Source organism: Rattus rattus, chromosome X (genome assembly GCF_011064425.1).
Source record: "Rattus rattus isolate New Zealand chromosome X, Rrattus_CSIRO_v1, whole genome shotgun sequence".
NCBI lineage: Eukaryota > Metazoa > Chordata > Mammalia > Rodentia > Muridae > Rattus > Rattus rattus.
In genome coordinates, this window is record NC_046172.1 from 20,099,812 (window position 1) to 20,122,039 (window position 22,228).

General features: G+C 43.9%; 1 protein-coding gene and 1 pseudogene across 2 annotated transcripts in view; both read right to left on the reverse strand.

The window, feature by feature from the left end:
* LOC116889330 (protein FAM156A/FAM156B-like) overlaps positions 1-22,228 on the reverse strand; it is a 23,108-nt gene continuing 880 nt past the window's right edge. Inside the window, exons 2-3 of one of the 2 annotated variants that reach the window (XR_004386376.1) lie at positions 1,232-2,744; positions 1-223 (exon numbers count right to left, since the gene is read on the reverse strand). Coding sequence is in view for 1 of the 2 variants with exons in the window: in XM_032890448.1 (XP_032746339.1) it covers positions 2,008-2,622 (615 nt within the window). In the remaining variant the exon portion in view is untranslated. Of the gene's footprint in view, positions 2,745-22,228 lie in introns of both variants that reach the window. The other variant, XM_032890448.1, reaches the window with a different exon arrangement.
* Positions 11,963-22,228, reverse strand: part of LOC116889040 — a 27,185-nt pseudogene continuing 16,919 nt past the window's right edge.

Genomic DNA, 22,228 nt, shown 5'->3' on the forward strand with positions numbered 1-22,228 from the left:
AATGTGTTACAAAACTCACACTGTGTAATGCAAACCAGTTGTCTCCAGTAGTGGAGGGGAGATCACTGCTCAGTTTCTTTACCTCACAGTCTCTGACAAGACCACACTGTGACATTCTACTTAACATAAACAACAGGAGGCAGGCACTCACAGAAGAGAACCTGCTATCACAGTTGGAACAGGGGATTTCACGCCATCTGGTACAAGCAGAGGGTAGCTCATCCTTGAAACAAAGCAAATCAATTCCATGTCAGAAAAGTTAAAATACACATGTACACCCTGACACACCCCTTGGGTCAGAGAGGGGTAAGGGATGCCCTGTACATAGCCTGCAGATCAAAGGGCATGTGAGGATGAAGGTGCTCCCTTGTTACCTAGTACACAAGAGGCTCTGCTTCTCATGGCCAAATGGCCAGGGAGAAGGGCTATCTTGCCAGGCAGCCTTTACCTACACAGTGATCAAGGCATCGAATAATTGGCAGGGATGTGTTTCAAGGCCTCGACCAGCTCCCTCTGTCAATCAGAAGCTATAAATGGGTAGTGCTCCCAAGCTATGGTGAATAGCTGCCCAGGATTGTAATTCTGTCCACTCAGAAGTAACAAGATAAAATGAACCTGAAGGTTAAGAGCACGTTCCCTTTAAGCACACATGGATTTCATGTTCCCACTGCAGAATGGTTGCTATGCAACAAACTGGAGCAATGGCCAAGTCCAAAGTTGACCAAGCCCACACTGCTACCCTAACCCCATGTGGCACACAGGCAGGTAAATTGCTGTCCCTTTGGTAATCTACCTAGGAGCTAATTTCTGCACTCCCTACTGATGTGTCCGATGTTCAGAGTCTTTACCAAAACTAAAATCCAACAGCACACACAGATCACCAACACTCCCACTAATAGAATTGGATAGAGCACTTGCCACTTGTGGTCATTGGCCACTAAAGGAACACTTGAAGGACAGCTGCACAGCCCTCCCCAGCTTCCAGTTAATAATATGTGCATACCCAGGCCTTGGTTATATATAGTGCCATTACGGGAAAAGATGGGATTGTAAAGTACATCCCTGCAAACATTCACATCTAACCACTTTCTGAGGCCATGATGATGACTCCAAGCTTCCTTCAGTACAGTCCTTATCCACGCCCCAGACTGTCCATGCTGCCCCTAGCAGGCATACTGGAGCTTCTTATCTCTTTGCCTTCTCATCTAAAGGAAACTACGGCTTTCCTGACCTGCCCGAGTGTCCTTAAATTGTCTTATTAATGAGATGAAGAGCCAGAGGGTAGGACTAGGAGGGAAGATGATATAGTTCTGCAGTTCCAAGTCAACTTCTGCTTCAAAAATAATTGAGTAAGCACGTGGGAAACTCCTGCACTGAGCCACCATTTGGTATGCCTAAGGAAGACAACGTCTCTTCTTCCATGGAGGTTCACACCACAGGATGCTTTACCCACTTCAGTACACTGGGTTGCTGCCTTAAGACTGAATTCCCCGGCTTCAGTTTCTGGAAGCTGCAATTGAATCTCTCTCCCTCTCTCCTACCCACCACATGCGTCACAAGGTATGTAGTAATCCTTCTTGTGGGGACACTCAATAAACTGACATCAAGAAGCCATGGCTTCACACTATATACATATATACATGTGGTACTAGCTCTTTTCAACAAGAATGTGGAAAAGGTGTTGAGTTCTAAGGAAAAAAAAAAAACACCAAAACCTCCGTGTATGAATCACATCAAATGCATTTGGGGATCACTGGTATCCAGTTTTCTTCTGCATAGGCTAACACGCAGCACCACATCCAAAAAGGCATGCGAAAAGACAGGCAGGATAGTTGAGATCGTTCCAAGGACAATTCCCATCATAGCACAAGTGTTGGGACTTATCCAGTGGCAGTGGACTGCCTTGACCTCAGAGGAGTCCACACCCCCGAGATAGCGATGCAGCACCTTCTAAATGCATTTTCACATTTATTCTTGGGAGCCAGCACCTCAGCCTTCTTGCATCCTCTACTTGAGCATCCTCTGGAACATCTTCAGGCTTTCCTGCTGTCTCTCCAGCTGGCAAAAGTCCTCTGGCTGCTGTTGCTGCCGAGGCCCCTCTGGCAGGGGGCCCGGTCTGTTGGCTCCCAGGCTAAGGGTGAGGCCATTGAGGCCCTGCACCAGCATTTCCCACGAGGGAGGGTTGGGGGCTGTGTTCCTCTCCCCACTCATCTCAGCAATATTCTGCACGTGGCCCTGGCATCGAAGCTGATTCTGAGCTCGATCGCCTGAGGGAAAGGCTCTGACATCCCTTTCAAGCAGGTAAGGTGCCAGGTGATCCCGGTGCCAGCGTCTCGAGTGCCTCAGGAAGACTTTCTTCCTCTGAGGAAAGCCCTGCTTCTCCCAGTACTGCTGCCACAGAGCCGCCTTCTCCCGGGCCTGCTGCTGGAACAGCCCCTCTGACAGAGTAGCAGGGACACCTGAGCTGGGGCTGGGGCTGCTGCTCAGGACACTGAGGCCCATGCTTAGCTTTTCTGAAGAGGAAGGCTGAGGGGTTGCCGGAGCATCTTGTGAGCTCTTCACAGTGGCTATGCGGGAGGGCACAGCAACTGACATTGGATCCCATTTCTGCAGTGGATCCATGGGGGTCTAGTCTGAGATGGAGGCCACACTGAGCCCTGGTCCCACAGGAAAAGTGAAAGTGGAGGCTTGTGGAATAACTAGGCGAGGGCGAGTAGGGATGTGTGCAGCCAGGAAAAGCCAGACTGTAACAAGAGGTGAGAAGAGAAGAAAGAAAGCTCATGATTATTCATCTTACTTTGTTTGTCCCTCATCTTCGAAGTGGGCCACCTCCTAGGCTTCTTCTGAGGGTTACATGAGATGATACATGTCCAGAGAGCTTAGCACAGGGCAGTGTACATCAACAGCATCTCTGGCACAGATGCAGTATCTTGTCTGACAGCTCATGAGGAAGGTATCATCACATGGTAAATCACACTGATTCTCACCTCTCTTCTCCCCAACTCTCAATGGCAACTCTACTGCAATGTATAGACAGTGATAGCCATTCTTCATAGCAGTGCTCACATATATCTGCAGGACAGGATTTTATGGGCTTATAAGGAGTTGTACCCCGGGAGCTCGCCCATCTCTAACTTTTAACCTCACTGATCACTGGCTTGCATGCCATCCTAGAATCTGCTCAGTTACCTGTATGAACTCTTCCATGACATGTACAAATCAGAACCAAATCTCCCTCTTTGTGATAAGAATGCAGGGATACTGGCAGACGACTTTGACTCTGGAGTGGCTCCTTCCTGTGTGCCAACATGTGATCTTAGGCAACAGCCTGAAAGTGGCCAATCCTAAAATTAGTTGCAGACAGGTATTTTCTGATATGACACTGAGAGCTGTGTACTGGTCCTCATTTTAGTATGGTTTCTCCTTTACCATGTAAGTTTCTTGATCCACCCATCCATTGGCCTGTGAAGACTATTTTGGTCTTTATTTTTGCTGAAGTTCATTTTTGCATTCTGCAACTAAGGTTCATCGTCCTTTCAACTTGTACCTGCCAACTGCTTCCCCAAGGCATGCCTGATTGCTGCAAACTGCTGCATTACACAAAGGAGTCTCCTCATCCACTGAACAACAGGAAGGTGAAACACTGGGAATAAACCAAAAGAGGGTCTGAATGATCTGGGGATGGGAGGCATCAGGGACACAGGACAAAAAGCCAGTGGTCACTCAAGGATGGAAATATAGTTGTCACACCTCTGCCTGCAGATAGCAGCATGGTGGATATGACCAATCAAGCTGTGTCCCCAGTAATTATATGTCAAGCACTGTTGACCTTTCTCCCCGAAGCAGATATCTCAGTTCCAAGGGCAAACCATCCCATCTGTGTTTCTACTTCTGTAAAACTAACCTCAGTGTTTCCTGTCACCCTGTGCTGTCCAACCCAGAAGACACTCCAGGGCTAACACAGATCACCTCCATGTACATGGGTAGGTAAAATTCCATGACCATGCAAGACGGAAGAGAGGCGACACAGAAGTGTAGTGGCATTGCTCAGTCAACCTGCTTCCTGCTCTTGTGAGATGAATTTGGAAAGACAATCACAGAACCATGCAGGCTGGAGCAGCCAGCTTCAGGAAGGCTACCTCACACTGCTAGGGCATGGGGAACTGCCAAAGAAAGACACACTTCATTCTTGGTCACCATTTTTGGGGAGATCAAGGTAAGCTAGCTACTGCATGGGTGTGGAGAAACTGCTTCTAAGGAGAAGATAGTTAAAAAAAAATGTTAGTAGTCAGTGCTACAAGTCAGCTGTCAAATATCCAAGTTCATGAGCTGGAGGACCAGGAAATGCAAAGGCAGAGAGACATAACAAGTGAGGGGTGGGGAGACAAAAAATGAGGAAGACATTGTTGAAAGGGGGGAAGGCGGGATGAGGAAGAGATTGGAGGGGAGGAGACTAGTTCCACATTGTCCATCAAAGTCATAAGCACATGCACCACTGCCCCCTTAACCTAGACAAAGCTTTTGCTTTTCCATCAGTCCCTGAAGAAGTCCCTGGCCAGGCTGCAGGCTCTGTCCACTCACATTATCTCTGTACTGCAAAGAAACCCTTCTCACAAGTTCTGCAAGGTCCCATCTGTCAGAAAGATAGCCATTCAACAACTCTCAACCTGACAAACCCTGAGAGTTGTGAGCATCAAACATGTGATCACCTTTAACAAAGGAAGAGGCTGGTTTCATTGAATGGGAACAAGGGATGCAGAAAGCTCTCTGTTCTCAACTTTCCTGTATGATATTGGGAGAGGTCGGCCATTTCTTTGTGTGGATGCCCATGTGAAAGCTCATCTTTGTGGATAGACTGCTGACACCATCGACCCTGTTGTGTGACAGGCTCTGATCCACACTGGAAAGCAGCTCTTTGGTGAAGGCTCTCACATGCCTTTCTGTGCTCAGTAAGTGATACTCGGAGGCAAGCCCAAGTGCACTAGGGCCTGAGCTGTGAATCCACATGCATCCCTTATTTTCTAAAGGGTAAAGAGTTGGACGAGGTCATTGCTGCACACACAAATATTTGGTCTGGATGCACAAACAAAACTATATTCTCTCTCAGGATCAGGTACCACATGAACCAAACAGAGCAAGCACAGGATACTTCATAAGGCTCTTCAGGAAATAACCTTTGCATTGCCACTCAGAGAAGGACAATGGGGTCCTCTGGGATAACAGTGAGGAATATAGACTTCTGGTTAAGGACAGTGTGGTTGAAGGGTCTAAGGTATGGGTCAGGGTACCGCCAGATGAGCCTAAAATGGTTCCCCTTGACCCTGATAGATGAAGCAAACCTTTTGGAGAAAGGGTAAGGATTTGGGCATATTACCTTTAAAGTAGTGGCCAGGCTTCGGGGGGTTGGGGGGATGGCAGGCAGCTGAGAGCATCTCAGTTCCTGCCAGGCATCCCTTCACTTGTACTCATATCTTGCACTATTCATCTCAAATGGGTTCTAGCCAATGTTTCCATAAACGTGTGTACTCAATTGCATTCAACATTCCAAAGCTTGGAACAAAATAATGCCCTCAAATTACACTTTTATGAACTCAATGGCACCTCCATATCTCATCAAGCCAAAGGCTGGGAAGGCAATGGTGTAAGTGAGACAGTCTGTTGGGACAACAGTGAAGCTGCAGCTTAGTGGGCAAATTCTAAGTTGGGTGGTCTAAGAAAGACCGTCATAGTGACCATGTGTTGAGGGTGGATCAAAGGAGTAAGAGCAAGCTAGAGAGCGGTATAGCTAATGGGGCAGCAAGATTGTGGTTGAAATCTGCATGTTGGGGAGGACTGAGATCTTCAGTTGGAGACCTGGTTGGGGGGAAGATAAGTCATGTGGCAGAGAGGAGTTCCAGGCTGGCCAGGTACGGTGTGTTTGATCCTTCTTGGCACAGACATATCCCTCAGGGCTGGGGCATTGGATATCACTAGTGAACAGAAAAGATCATCAATGACTATGCCTCAAGGAATCCTAAAATGCAAATGCCAGGTTTGATGGTTTGGATAAACTGAGTGAAAGGCAAAAGGAAAGTAAAATACAGTAAGTCACATACCTAGGCCATCATTTAAGAAACGCAATGTTGCAGCATAGTCCTATCTCAGTCTTGCCCCTTAGTCCAAGAGTCATGTCCTAATGACCCACAGTTCTCTTGCCTTCAACAGTTGTTACCCTATCCTGGAAGCCTGGTATTGGCAAAAACTGTCTGAGTAAGATAATGGAACTTCTGTGGCCTTGTAGAATATGTGAATGACCTTCATGTACTTCCCTTGATTAAGTCAACTACTCTGCCACACACTGAATCTTCTCCAATCTTAAAGCATAATATGTCCTCAAAGTAACTCATTATTCTGTGGTCAGAAAAGATAGATTCTTTATTACTAAACATTATTATTATCTTTTCCTTATGTTATTTCTTTTTAATATTAAGTTCAGGCTTCACTTTTAGTGTAGCTTGGACTGGAACTCAGTACATAGCACAAAACCCTCTCAGAAGCATAGTCACATTTCTGCATCTGGCACCTTGGGAATTAGAGGAAGTGGACACTGTACCTATTGAATATGCATAGATGGGAATGTATGTGTCTTTCGCATTGTGTGTGTGTGTGTGTGTGTGTGTGTGTGTGTGTGTGTCCTACACACTTACCTATTCTCAGATGCAAACTACATATGTACAAAATTTGCCAATGGACTGATTCTCATCATGAAGCCAAGGCCTACCTCCAACATCTGGTCCTTTTGTCTTGACTTCCCAATGCCTGGAGATGGGCAAATTCATATCAATTTGCCTGTCCTTAAAACCTATCAAGATGCCTAAGTCTTGATCTCAATGTTTCGAACATGGCTCTCCCAATGTTGGGGACTACTTGCTCACTAGTAGATTCTTTGTTCTCTGCAAAATCTATACCTTTCTTGACAGGAATGAGGATATTCTGACTAAGAAAGGAGGGGGAGGGGAAATGCCTTACTACACTAGATCTGGAGAAGCTCCTTTTTAAAACTCTGATAAACGTTTTGAAAAATGGTTTCAAGACAATGGGAAGACTACAGTTTAGGGCTTTTTATAGACCCTGGGAACAGCAGATTTTGACAAAATGAATTCATCCAAGGAAACAGAGAAAGCATATCTCTGGACCCCAGTTTAAATACCCTCAAAACTTGCCTCCAACTATTGCATGCTTCAATGTGAAGTGCCATGGCCCATGTGCCAATAACAGCTGCTTAGGCAGTGTTCTTGCCTCACACCTCGTGTGTATGTCTGCCTCTTGAAATCAGAGTTCAAGTTGGAGGTTAACTAGGCTGATGCCTTCCTAATTCATTTTCCCTCTGATGATGCCAACATAGAAAGGGGATCCTCATGGTAGTTTCAGACTGTGTCACTGACATGTCTAGATGCATGGATGGAAAAATGTGTTGTAATCAGGGGTGCAGCTTTATGAGCATCTTTTTAAATGTCCTTAAAGTCTACCTGTATAGCAATAGTATTGGAAGGACCCTTATGGTGAATAGACCCATTAACAGTATCATACTGCACACAGTCCCCCCTTATGGCTGATGCTGCTAATCATTGCAGGATACTGTTCCCAGGAAGTAAATATAAATTCTGAGGCCAGAGAACTATGAAGCATCATGATGTGTCAAGCTCACATCACCAAGTGAAGGCCTGTGGAACCTAGATCAAGACTGACCCAGGCGAAGAAGAGGTGGCTGGGCTCGAGAGATGACTCAGCTGTTAATGGCTAGGCTCACAACCAAAAAAGTAAGAGTGGTGGCAAGGTCATGCCCAGTTAGTCGAAGCAGGACAATTATACCTACTTTTATAAAGAGGAAGCTGCCTAAGGATTATGTGATGAATGGTTCAGTTTCCCAGTAACTTACCAGCTTGTTTGTTCACTTTGTATCTTCCCACTCAGTAGAAAGAACCAGTCTGATGTCATACTGTATTGACTCCTGAGAGACAAAGAATGATTCTAATCCAGTGATGGGACAACTGAAATGTGTTTCTTGCAGTATTTGCATGTTTACTTCTTGTCTGTATGAGTATCAACCTGGGACATGGCAGGGATATGCCACCACCGGACTTACATTTCCAACCTTGATTTTTGACTTTTTTTCAACATAGGCTCAAACAGGACACTGGCTGTCCTTGAACTCCCCCTAGCTTAGATTAGAGCTTGGATCCTCCTGGTTCAACATGGACCTCTTCCCTTCCAAGAGAAGAAATAAACACAGTACTCTTTCTCCCAGGAGACATCCATCAATTCTCTGCTCTTCATCTTAAGCATCATTTGCCTGGTATGCCCCATGGTGGCTTGAGAATTGGCAACTAATTCTTATGTTGTCTGTCACAGAAAAACTCATGTACAAAAATGCAGTGACAACCTCTGTGGTAAAGGCCAGTCAGTCATGACTGTACCAGTAATGGACCTCTTTTAAAGACAAGAAGTTGTGTGTTGATTATGCTTCCCGTCACCATCATACCTCTTAAGAACTTTAAACAATACAAAGTTGTTATGTCTGAGAGAAGCACATGTTGGAAAGAGTGCTTCCTTTCCACCTCAAGTCTTGGTTCATGTGATTATTTATTCCTTTCAGAGGTCATGCTGGCCACAGTTTGCCACAATTAGTGCCAAGATGCAGAGCAGTCTGTAATCAGAGTCAGCTGCCCTACTGGTGGGGACACAATCAATATGTTTACACTGCTCTCATGGGAAATGGGCATATGATGATGATGTAGAAGATGGGACAAAAGTTCAGAAAATCCTTCAACATCTAAGGTTTGATAAGGGTCCAAAGTGATCTTTGCTTCAGGCTGTTCTGTGTTGTGGTCAGGTAGATAAAGGGCTGTGATATATATCATCCAGGTGAATCTGAATCTTCTCAAGCAAAAATCACAGTTGAACCCAATACCATCTGCCAGTGTCCAAGGGGAGAATTCACAGAGGACAGCTGAGGAACTCTACAGTGAGGCATTGATATGCCATTCTGGGAGAAATACACAGGCACAAAAGCAACTTGGTGGCTCCTTAAGACGGTCCAGCAGTCATTCAGTGGCTACAACATGGCCACCAGACAGTTGGTCCCTCAAATTCCTTCTTATTTACTTTGAGACAAGTCATATCTCTTATCTAAAGCCATGAAAAGACAAAGACATCATTGGTAGAGGTGCTGAAGAGCCCCTGTATCAAGTAGTAACTGTGGATGAAAGGCCATCGGAAGAACAGGGAATCCAGGTCAGAGTTCTTGACTTGAAGATGAAGGGAGAGAGAGTAGTGAGAAAAAATAGATGGAGAGAAAGAATGGGCAGAGTACAGAGGTAAAAAGGAGAGTGGCAAGTCATATAGGAGACAAAGAAGTTCCTGAGGTTCTAGATCTATGGAATGTTCTTATACTTGTGAAGGTCTCACTGAGCTCAATCAGTGCCAAGATGCGCAATGCCAATGAAAGGGTACTTCCAGCTCTAGCTTCTAGACTCAAACCTGCTATGACTGAAAAAGCCAATTTGTAGTGGAGGATAGGGAGGTTGGACAAAGTGGAAAAAACCTCAAGTCTGGTATTACTTCTCAACACTTAGGTGCCTTAAGCTCATCTTGGACTCCTGTCACCTCCTTTAGGACCTCATGGGGCAGGCAGAAGACTGGATATAAGGTCCCCTTGCTGCGTGCAACTTGCAAAGCTCACACTTCTTCTATATAAAGGGGTGAGGTATGGAGGTGATGGGGTCATAGCAAATAGTAGGTTGTCCCTAGAGGTAAGTTAAGTCCTTACTCCCTGCAAACCCTATCTCTCCTTTGATGAAAGATTCTTTCCTTGTTCCATGTACTTGATTCTTCGGTGGAAAGAACCCCTTCTTTCCCTTGCTATACTAAGAACAACTTGTACTTTGGAGGGGGGGAGTTGTGATGAGCAAAGCTCCATCTCTCTAATCAAAATTGAGATCTTTTAGGAGATAGGCTGTTTATAAGGTTAAAGGAGTTTTACAAGGCAGTAAGGGGATGACATATTGTATTGACTAGGATAAGAGATTTATACTGCTGAAGGAGGAAGATTTGTATGAGTTTAAGGCAAGCTAGAGGTACAGAGGCACTAGACTTGCAGTATGGTCACATGGTAATACCCTGACTTCAAAAATAGAAATACATTTTAAGAAAGGCCAGATAAAATGACAATGGGATTCCATTTAGCATAGGGGAGGCTAAGCATGTGAACTTTCTTGTGGTCATGCTATCCTGCCTACACAGAAAGTCTGCTACGTTAGTAGATGAGGAGGAGAGGGAAGAGAGGAGGAGGAGGAGAGAGGGAGGGAGGGAGGATTTGAGGGAGTGGGAGGAGAGAGAGAGAGAGAGAGAGAGAGAGAGAGGAGAGAGAGAGAGAGAGAGAGAGATTTACACCAGTATGGGTGCTAGGGATATACCCAGGTTGTCAGGCTACTTTGGTGGGCATGTTTACCACCAAGACATCTCAAATTTTTTATGACTATGGTTTTACACATGGTATATTGCCTGGGGAGATCCACCGCCCTGTGCTCTGCGGATGCCAGAATGGGTGAATGCAGTTCAGATTTATATAGCTTTCCTCTTTATTTATTTGTTGTTCACTTCCTGCTACAGAGAAAATGTTACCCATGGCCTGGTTCACTGTCCCCTGTCAAAAAGGCTCACGTCTTCACCTGAAGACTTGACTCTGACTTTGGAGTCAATGGCAATTACAAAACTGTGTAGAGCATGGAGTTCATTTGCAGAGACTCTGCCAAAGCAGTTGGAGGCCATTCTTTTCAGTAAAATGTAAAAACAGTTGTAGACCCACAGCCACAGGACACAAGGTCTGATACCTTCGGGTCCCTTGATTGGTTATATGGTGGCCATTATGTGCTGACATGTTGGTCTGGCTGCTCAATATGGGCACCCACCATGAAAGATCTGTCACCAAGGGCAATGCCTGCTTCTTCAAATTGTACCTCAGCTCACCCACTCAAAGCCACATTAATGTTCCCATTTAGCTTTGCTATATTCTGAGGTTGGTGCTATAGGTTAGGTAAGCAATGTTCTACTGCCCTATCCAGTCTCTACACCTCTGCATGGATTATGATAATTTGAGAGCTCTCCTTCCGTGAATGATTCACTAGACAAGTGACAGTCACCAACCCAGCTTTTACAATACCTTCTCAAGACAGATATCATTTTGTAACAGTTTAGATTTTATCGTACATTAGACAATAGATAGAATAAGAGACAAATACAGAAGGAAGAATATTCAAATTAGCTAGAGACAGCATTGCTATGCACTTCTCTGAATTATAAGAAGTTGTCACAAGTTCGGACACAGGAGAAAGGAAATAAGGCTTTCCTTGGAATACAAAGAATGCAGTTACTACAGACACAGGCTTCAAGTTCATGCTTCCAAATGGGCTGACATTTGCACCAGTATAGGGAGAAAAGGATTTCAGAGATGTTTCCTTCCAAGACTGTTCGATTGGCTATCAGAAAGAGAACATACCACCCATGGTTTATCTTGCCAAATGCTCATTACCGGTTTGGCGTTGGGTTCTCCATTGTTCGTTTCACGCCTCAAGGAAACAATAATAATAAACTTCAGCCACTACATTTTCAAAATAAAGAAAATCACTTTTTTAAAACAACATTTAACGGGACACCCTAAATGAGCAACTTTGGAAACCAACCTGAATTGGACCTATAATCCATCTAGTCTCAGGAGAAGTCCCTGCTGCTATTTTAACACGAATAAGACACAGACGGACAGGGGGACGCATCAAACTGTCAGTGAATGACCTTTGAGATTGTAGTAGGGAGCAAAAACAGCAAACAAATAACGCCTATTGACCTTTTTACTGCAAAATACATAGACAAAGCTAAAGACCGACAAGGAATGCTATTTTGATTTTATAAACAAAAAGAAGGATGCCTAGGCCTCATGTCGAGAGAGTGTCTCCTGCTGGAGGCCGTAGAAATGAGCCCTTCAAGATGTTGTTAATATGCTAGTAAGGATCTTGGTCCTTGGCACATTTCATAGTCCTCCTCTTGGAGAACCCAGGATACGGAGTCTAGTCTAAAAGTGCCTGGTTTAAGCTGTTCTTCAAATTTCTCACGGTTAGGATTATTGATGTTGGTTTGGTTCCTTCTATTGTCACTGCTTGTCGACTGAAGAAAAAGACAGAAGGAGGATGGCTATTAGAGACACACGGTCAGTAGCTAGTATACTGGCATCATAGCTCACAAAAGACTCACAGTCACTACTATGCAACTCATTTGGGCACCATTCTCTGATAGCCGCCTCATTGGTGAAGAGGGTTTACACAGTTCCATTTGACAGAACAGGAAGAGGTCTCATTGGGCCCAAAGGCCAGTCCTGTGGGAAGTGTTTGCAAGCAGGTTCAAACAGGGACTTTCAAATCTCTGCACATATCTGTTGGCTCAGCTTGTACCATGCATTCCAATTACCTGCTTCAGAGAAGTTCCCATCTTCTGTGATCAAGCAGCAATCACTTCTGCCAACTGGGGTAGAGATTGGGCCCAAAGCAAGTAAGATGAATGCAATTCCAAGTGCCAATGTGACAAAGAAACATTGGAAATACTCCATCATTGATATAAAGGCAAACATGCCACCTACAAATAGTGGATCTTTCCCTACTTATCTGTGAGAACAGACAGATGTGCTCCTCCTACAGCAATTCAAGGCTCCTCTCGTATCTTGAAATGTCTTTGATATTTCTAACAAAAGCTATAAGTGACAGATCAGCATTTCTGATGACTAATATCCATTGGTTTCCTATTTGTTTGCTTATTGTAATGTGTTTTTGTGTTTCCTCTTAAAATTGTCTTTTCTTAAAATAACTTCACTCTGACATATTGGCCATATTATGTGAGGTCTCAAAAACAGAGTCATATTCTGGAATTCTGTAGACCAGGGATGTAGACTAGGGATACTAGAATGATTTCCTAGCATGCTTGGGACCTTGGGTTCCATACCTTTAGGTACAGGAACACACGCTCATTCTTACATACACATCAATGTCTTTCTCTCATCAGAGGACTATGAAAGCAAGAGGATGTGATCACAAGGAATGCAATCTAATTAAAATATTGAATAATATTGGTTTTTATGACTTCGATATCCATCAGTCCCAAAGGTAGCTTTAATAATGACTGAAACAAAGACATGTCACTATTCTCAGGTCATGTGAAGCTCCTCAGCTCAGTACATCACCTACAAGTATCAAATAACAGTATTCATGCAATGAGACTCATGCATTCCGAGACTGGCTATGAGAGACACTGAAGCCAAAGAACCTATGTGTGAGTCTGGGAAATGGGTATCAGTGGATTTAAGGGCTACCTACATGTGTGAAAGTGGTTTCAGAAGAAACTAGAGAATGAATATCCCTTATAAGTCCTACAGCAAAATTCTACGTGTAGCACTACATTTATTTATTTACTTATTTCTACATGTAGCACTATTACCATATGTTTTACTTACAAATACTCAGACCATGTAAGATAACACATTGGAAGAAACCACCTCGTACACATTCTGGGTTCCCTTATAGATTTCCTGGCTTGTTTTGTTTTTGTTTTTGTTTTTTGGATTTTTTTTCTGGACTATATTCTGAACAATATGGCCATGGGAGGAATCATTACAAATGACAGCATATTTGGTTTGCACTCTGTGTTGTGAAGATGATAATATATGATGAGGGGTATAGTCAGTAAGGGCTGAGGACACAGTAACATTGGTAGAGAGCTTTCCCAGCACACAAGAGGACTGTGTTCAAACACCCAGCACACCAGGTACTGAGCAGCACTCTTACAAAGCCAGGTGGACTAGGAAGATCAGAATGTCAAGGTCATGTCCTTCTTTAGCAAGAGAGCCAGTTTAAATTGAACCAATTGAGACTCTGCCTGTGACATCTTATAGGAAACCTCATAGTCCAGAAAGAAATTCTTCAGAATCACTGTGAGGAAGAGTGCATGACCAGCCTCCAATAGCTGATTGAAACATAACAATTGTAAGTCTGTAGTATAGAGACATCACTACAACTTCAGCATCTTGAATAGAGATGATCACAATCACAAAATGGTTTTTATAAGAGAAGTTACTTGCAGGGCATGTGAGCACATACCTGTGCTTGCAGCATGTGGGAGGCTGAGATAGGAGGATCTAGAAGCCAGTCTGGATTACATACTGAGTTCCAGGCCCACCCCAGCTATGTATGAAGAACCTGCCAATATACAGAGACAGACAGGCAGACAGGCTTACGGCAGGTAGACAGGCAGGCAGGCAGGCAGACAGACAGACAAGAAGAAAAAAGTGACAAAGACAGAAATCAATATTAAATTTAATCAATCTAAATCAAAGAACATCTACTAATTAAATAGGGTCTCCGGGGCTCCAGTCGCTAACAAGGCTGAAAAGTTGTGCTTCCTGATTTCTCATGGGATTCTGTATTACCCAAGCAGTTTGGAAATTTTGACGTGTAGTTTGTACACGTCAACAGGAATAATTCACTGAAAAAGTATCTTTATGTTGCCTTAGTTACTTTCTATTGTTCTGAATGCACTTTGATGGAGGCAGCTTATAGAAGAGTTATTTGAGATCTATAGATGCAGAGTGTAGGTACACACCAAGACTACCATGGTGGGTAGTTAGACATCAAGATCACCATGGTGGGCAGTTCGACACCAAGACCACCACAGTGTGTATGTAGCAGCAGAAAGGCTGGCATGGCACTTGAACAGGTACTGAGAGTTTAGAACTTGAGGCACAACCATGAAGCAGAGGTGGGGGCTGGGGGCAGGGAGGGGAGGGAGGAGGGGAGGGAGGGAGGGAGGGAGGGGGAGGGAGGGAGGAGAGAGAGAGAGAGAGAGAGAGAGAGAGCGGCTAAATAGGAATGGTATGGCAAGGGCCTATGAGACCTCAAAGCCCACCATCAATGATACATGTCCTCTGACAAGACCACACACGTCCTAATCCTTCCCAAACAGATTTAGTAACTGAGGATCAAGCACTTAAATCCATGAGCTATAGAGGTGATCCTTATTCAAACCTTGAGATGGGAAACCACTATTTCATTTTGCTGAAACCTTCACTTTGCATCTCATGTACAGCAAATGATTTATAGACAAAGAAAGATTCCTTTTGTAAGTCACTAAACAAACAATGCTGCTGCAATGCCAATGAAAATCTCTGTTGAGACTCAGTTCCCCCTCACCTCAACAGGAGGATTAGAGAAAAGAACTATGTGGCTGGAAACAAGACCTTGGGAAGAGTGTTTAGTATGCTTCAAAGTAGCAAAGACAGTCTACAATTTTTTTCTGGATCCAAAATCAATCTTAATCTAATCAAGTCCTCCCAGTCATAAAGTCTGGGCTCTAATGTTCTAAGAGAATGAACTTCAGAAAGAATTCTTGAATTAAAGACATGTTCATGTGTGGGACTAACTGGTAATTTGTTTATTGCTTGATTGAAAGGTGTGTGTTTTCACTGCCTACACTGCTCTTTGTAACATAAACATTTACACATTCCTACACCTAACTTTCAGAAAGACAAGTTCTTTTGCCAGAATACAAAGACCTGAAATGCTTCTAGGTTGAACAAATCTTCATAGACACAGCTGTTTCTTAGCATGTCCTGACTGCTCTTAGAAACATCTCTTCAGAATGCCTGCTCAAGTACAAAGCTCACACCTTAAAAAGGAAAAATAGAAAAGGGAACAAAATGATTTATTTGTCATGCCATGAGGTACAGGCCTTCAGTCCTAGCACTGGGAGGCAGAGGAAGAGGCAGAGGCAACCAGATGTCTGAAGTCCAAGACAGCCAGGGGTACATAGAATAACCCAGTCTCAAAAACCAAACACAAACAAAAAGACTGACTGCTTTTGTGTGTGTCTGGGTTTATGCTATATGCACCATGTAAGGAGGAGCCTCTGCAGACAGAGGGTGCTGGTTGCTCTCTAACTGGAGTTATGGGTGGATGGGAACCAACCAATAGATATGTGAGGTGCTCTGAAACAGAAGTTCATATTCCCAACTGCTGAGACATTCTTCCAAACACACAAAGCCCAGTCCTGACACTCTGCACTTTGAACACAATTTAACACTGTACTGGGAAGTTTTGTATCACCTGACACAAGCTGAGTTATTACAGAGAAAGGAGCTCCCTTGAGGAAATGCTTCCAAGGAGATCCAGCTGCAAGACATTTTCTCCATTAGTGATCAAGGGTGGAGGACCCAGCCCATTGTGGGTGGTGCCATCCCTGGGTTGGTAATCTTGGGTTCTATAAGAAAGCAAGCTGAACAAGCCAGCAGAAGCAAGCCAGTAAGTAACATCCCTCCATGGCCTCTGCATCAGCTCCTGCTTCCTGCCCTGCTTGAGTTCCAGTCCTGACTTCCTTTGGTGATGAACAGCAATGATGAGTTGTAATCTGAATAAATCCTTTCCTCCCCAATTTGCACCTTGGTCATGATGTTTGTGCAGGAATAGGAATTCTTTACCTGGCTGAATTTGTGGGAGAATGCTGGACAGGCAACATGTCCTGCCAAGACCCAACCAATCCCAACAGTTGCTTAAGTGTTTACTAACCGAGCACGAATCTCATCACATCCACAATGGCGCCCCAGCTGGAACTGACCTGAACTCTTTCTCCTGGAGGATTAGCTTTCATGAGGATTGTCCTTCATGAGGACAAGTTTCCAAATGAGGGAAGCAACCAACAGTCCTACCCAGCTGTGATGCCTGTGAGCCACCACAATGATCAGCAGGGTACATTAAACCTAAAGGGGCACTAGTGGCACACATGCCTTGGTGTTAACCTCTAGCTCTTTACTCAGCTGTCCGGACTTCTCAAAGGACAGGAAACATGCCTAGTGCAGGAAACCTAGCAAACTACCCAGGGATAGATAGATATATTAAGAAAATTTGGAATAGAGTCACTACCTGCCTGTTTACCAAACATAGTCCCTAATGGCATTCTAAATATTTTCCTTATACCCACTGAGCAGAACAGTCCTCAGGCCACATAAATGAAATAGCTCTTCATGACAGATCACTAAAGAAAACTACCCCTCATCAGAATGGAGACTTGTGGTGCCCAGCCACAATTGATACAGGAAACAATTGTTAGAACCACAGGGTCATAGACTGTGCTGTGGGACTGTGTCTCCTACGAATGTTAGAAGGTACACCCATACAGTCTCACTACTGTGAGTGCCTAAACATGAACTGAAGAAAACAACCAGAATAGGCATGCCAAAGTGAACAGGGAATGCCCAGGAGACCTTAATGCTGCAAAAGAACTACAGGCAACTACGAAAAGCTGATGAGGTGAGATGAGAACACCTACTGGTCATTCATACCAAAACTTGGTCCTCAAAACATACATAAAAGTAACACTATACAGACTGGGCAGCTGACATTTTTGAGTGAGTGAGTGAGTGAGTGAGTGAGTGAGTGAGTGAGTGAGTATGAGAGCGTGTGTGTGTGTGTGTGTGTGTGTGTGTGTATGGTCAATAATGACAATGAGAATATGAGTTAGTGTGTAAGAAAGAAGGGTATATGAAAGGGCCTGGAGGGAGAAAAGGGAAAGGTAAGATGATATCATTATACTATAATATCAAAAATAAATAATTAAAAGAAAAAAGTCTCCTGCATAATACATTGCAGGATGGGAGGCATACTAACAGGAAGAGTATGACTACTGGGGAGAACAAGAGCTAAAGAAGGGTGAGGAGGATTTCAAGGAGCAGTCAGATGCTGCTAGGGTGAGGGTCTGTGCCCTTGGGAAATTCTTGAGCCATGGATATGCAAGAGAAAACATGTCAAGGACAATGGGGGGCTTGGCTGTAGTGCTGAGAGCTCTACAGGAATGGGGTGTCTATCTGAGCTGGACAGACGGATATCCTAATGGATAAACTGCAGAAGAAGACAAGAGCACAGAGGCCACCCACACAGTTTTGCAAACTATCCAGAACAGGCTGTGCAGGTCTTGATTCTGTTGGCAGAAACACAAGGGACAATCCAGTGATGCCTAGAGAAGGGAGGAGGAAGGAGTTGATGAGTTCCAGATGCACAAGATCATCCCACCTCTACAGACAATTCTTGGTAATTGAAACATTTCTGTGCTTTAGGGTTGGCAGGTGACCCGGACTGAGTTCTCCCTTGTAAGCTATAACAAAGCAAAGTGGAAGATACCAAAAGTAAGATGGTGAGCAGCTGTAAGAAAGTAGATGCCAAAGGCTAGGTGGCAGGAAGGAGTGCAGAAGCAGCTTAGAATCACAGGCCAAAAGAAAGCCAGCACCTGAAGAAGTATCATAGGCTAGGAGGCTTCACAGTAGGTGGAAAGAGAGCCTCAATGGACTAATACAAATGCTGGGAAATGGGAACCTGTAAGGAAGAACTTTATCAGGAATACCATGACAAGAACTGAGTATTTTGACATAGAACTGTAAATGCTTCCTAACGTGAGAAGCAAGTTAATTCAATGTTTTTTTTACCTTCAGTTCTTGCTTTCCACCCAATTCCATTCCAGTAGACCTTAGAGATACTCATTTCTATGAACCCCAACAGTGTAAGGAAATTCACCCCTAATACACCCCTGGAATTACATGTTGTTGTTTACACCTGAAAATCCAAAAAGGCAGAACAAGTCCACTCGAGTCTTTAGACTACCAACTCCCGTCTTTACTCCCGTCTTTAGACTACCAACCCCCGAGGCTCCCCACATTCAAACTGACTGCCTCACCTTCCCTGAGCCCATCAAAAGACTAAGCAAGCAGAAAGTCAAGGAAGCAGACTGTTGAATTACTACCACTGTGCAAAGAACTAAGGATGAATGACATTCTTATGTGAGATTCCGTGCATATGTAGGGTTCTCATCTAGGCTTTCTGAAGACCAGAAGGTGAAATTGGGCAAAAGAGCTTGAGTTCTAAGCAGTTTTTCATTGGAAACATTCAACCTCTGATACAAGTCTTATAACATCCTCTGTCTGAACTGGGTTAATGGAATTAAACAAACTATAAACAAAAGATGATTAGGTAGGCTTACTTGTACAAACACACGGGACCTGTTCATTTTCAGTCAGCAACTCAGATTCTAATGTGAAATTGAATAAGAGGTTGCTTACTATATTTTGGCATGCTCCATGGACAAGACTTCTTAATATGGTTATGCTTATTAGGGCCATATTTGGCAAGCTCCATGTCCCTATATGATACACAAAAGTTCAATAACGTATTCTAAGGTCATTTCAGAAGATACCCCTTTGCTTAGGGTTTCTCAACACAACCAGAGACATGGTTTTTGACTCATAGTCAAGACTCAGAGCCCATTGATGTCTCCCCTCCAGTTTTGTCTTCCAGATCGCATGAGGACATCTCATAGACAGAAATGACCCCATACTCATTTCATTTCATGCTGTGATAAAATACCCTAAGCAAGAACAGCCTAGGGAGGAAGTTTTAATTGGCTTACAGCTCCAGGTTTTCACCTATTGTAGGAAACTCAAGGTAGAACATTGAAAGCATCTCACCTACACTCTAAGGGTAGAACAGAATCAGCACAGCCATCCTTGCTGGCTCCCTTTCTTGTTTCCTTATAGTTGCTTTTCTTTATCCCATGCATCTGAATGCTCTTGCACGGGGAGTGGCACTTATCTGCAATGGGTTGTGTCTTTTCAATGCACTCACAATCAAAATAACCCCCACAGACACGCCCCAACATGATTGAAATAATTTTCACTGCATGATTGAAATAATTTCACTAAGATTATTTTGAAAGTCATAAGTTGAACTGAGAAAAACTTTAAGTAAGGTCACCCTAAGGACAAACACCACATTGATTTTCTCTCAAATATGGGACATTGATTCAAATGTTTTCTGGATTATCGCAAAAGTCCCAGTAGAACCTAAAAAAGTAGAAAGAGGCCATTTGGCAGAGGAAATTTGGTACGACATGGTAGAAAGAGCAGAACATGGTTAAATCCAAGAGTATAGCAAAAACTTGGTGTCATAAAGGTTAAGCAGCCTAGAGGATGGGAAAGGTGGCCCAAGGTAAGGGTCAACTAAAATGATGGCGCAGAAGGAAGCAGATGAAAACCTATGGTCTTCATCACAAGGAAAGAATATAGAAAGAAGGCAAGGGAACACAGGTGCCAAGAAAGAATGTGAAGGAATACTGGAGGCTGAAGGTTTAAATTGGGTTGGGTGATGGTACTTTACTTGCCCTGGAAGCACTAGGAGGCAGAGGAAGCCTTCATCTGCTAAAGAGTTCCAGGACAGCCAGTGCTACATAGAAAATCCCTGTCTGGGAAAAACCAGAACAAAAACCTTTAAGTAGGAATGGGAAAAGGAGGTTGAATTTGGCCATGTCAAGCAAAACTAAGGATGAATGAAAAAGCTTTTTACAAACTGTTCTTGATTGGGAAAATGAAGTCATTCATACTATTTTTTAAGAAATATGAACAGGTATACTGTAGAAACAAACATATACCTGGAAGCCAAAACTCAATAAACAAAATTTCAGCACCGGAAACAATCCTAGTCCTTCTGGTTGAGGAGTGACATATGATACAGGCTATTATTACTGGCATGGACACTGTAGCTGAGACACTACACAGTTTTGTTAGGCTCAGGGAAATCAGTGCCTTGAACTCATCATAAAACACCCCAGCCAACTATGTTCACAGGCACCGTAATAGAAGGTGTTATGATGGCTCTGAGAAAAATGTCATGTCACCCATGGATGGACCCCAGGCAAAGGCAATACTGTCCTGGCAGGCATGATGAGTACAATGGTATTTACTGGCAACCCTGTTTTGGGGCCAAGCAAGTGTTCTGCTGATTGGATCTGAGGGCTGTGCTAACGTGAGTAAGTGGATGGCTGGTACTTGTAAAGATGGTCTATCCCTACCGTTACTGAGCCCATAGTTCTGCTACGGTGCTGGGGATACTTACTGTTCTTCTGCTAAGTGATTGTGTTGTTAAACTGCCTTGTAAATATTTATGTTCACATCCATGGATCTATATTGCTCTCCCCCACACAGATCAGAGAAACTTTGAGTTGCAAGGAATAGTGGTCAATGCAGAAACACATAACTCTCCAAAGTTCTGACACTAAACAACTGTGAGTGCTCAACCACAGATGGGACATATCCATCCACCTGCTCCTGCCACAAGGCTCAGGAACACTGTTTACTAAGAGACAGGACAGATGTCAGAGCCAGATTACAGGTAGGAACACTGTGAAATGCTGTCCTCTGGTGATGGTATGCATTGATGGCGTCTCACAGTTGTGGTTGCTGCACAAGACCTGGAAGGCAGGTAAATGTCCCAGAAGGAGACTGGTGGCCAAATCTCTAGCTGAGGCACCATTGACAGCTGATGTTTCCTGGAGAGGAGTCACTTCTCTCTGTGTAATGGCCACTGGTCAGTGACCTGTGCCTCTGTGGGTGACCCCACAGTTCTGGGCACTTGAGTAGCACTAAGCAGACACAGTGCTTTAAATAGTAACATTCATATATAATAAAAAGGACATGAAGGTTGGAAGGACATGTATCAGGAGGCATCTGGTGTAGAGGTGCAAGGAGAGGCTTCAGATGGATATGATCAAGGCATATGGTATCTACGCATAAAATTTCAAAGAATAAAACAGTATTAAAATGAGGTCTTCTCTCAGGCTGTCGGAGGTCCTACCAGCTGATGGTTGCCCACCAGCAAAGGCCACAACCGCCAACAACCAGAAAAAATAAAGCAGCCACCAAACATTCCTCAGACACCTGAACTTACTCTTTTGTTGACTAACAAAATGTCTGTTAACCCAACATTTGTGGAAATGGGATGCACAGAAATTCTAAAACTTGAAGTATATGAGACTCAATTATTTTCCTATTTGTCTTGTTATGTTTCTTCCTTGAACTTCTGTGCACGAGGACAGCGTGATCAATAGCAGAGTAAGGGTGTGGTATCTGTACTAGTATAATCTACACCCTTGCCTTACACTCTCCATGGTCTGTTCTACTCAGTCATCAGGGGAAAATGTAGGAAGCCATTGTTCTTTATCAGCAATACAGATACACACAGAAGCTTCCCGGTTCCTGTTGTGGACCACCATCTCTCATACCTTTCATCCAGGGAGTGCATTTACATGCAATGGTCTAAAGATGCTGACCTTGGAAAAT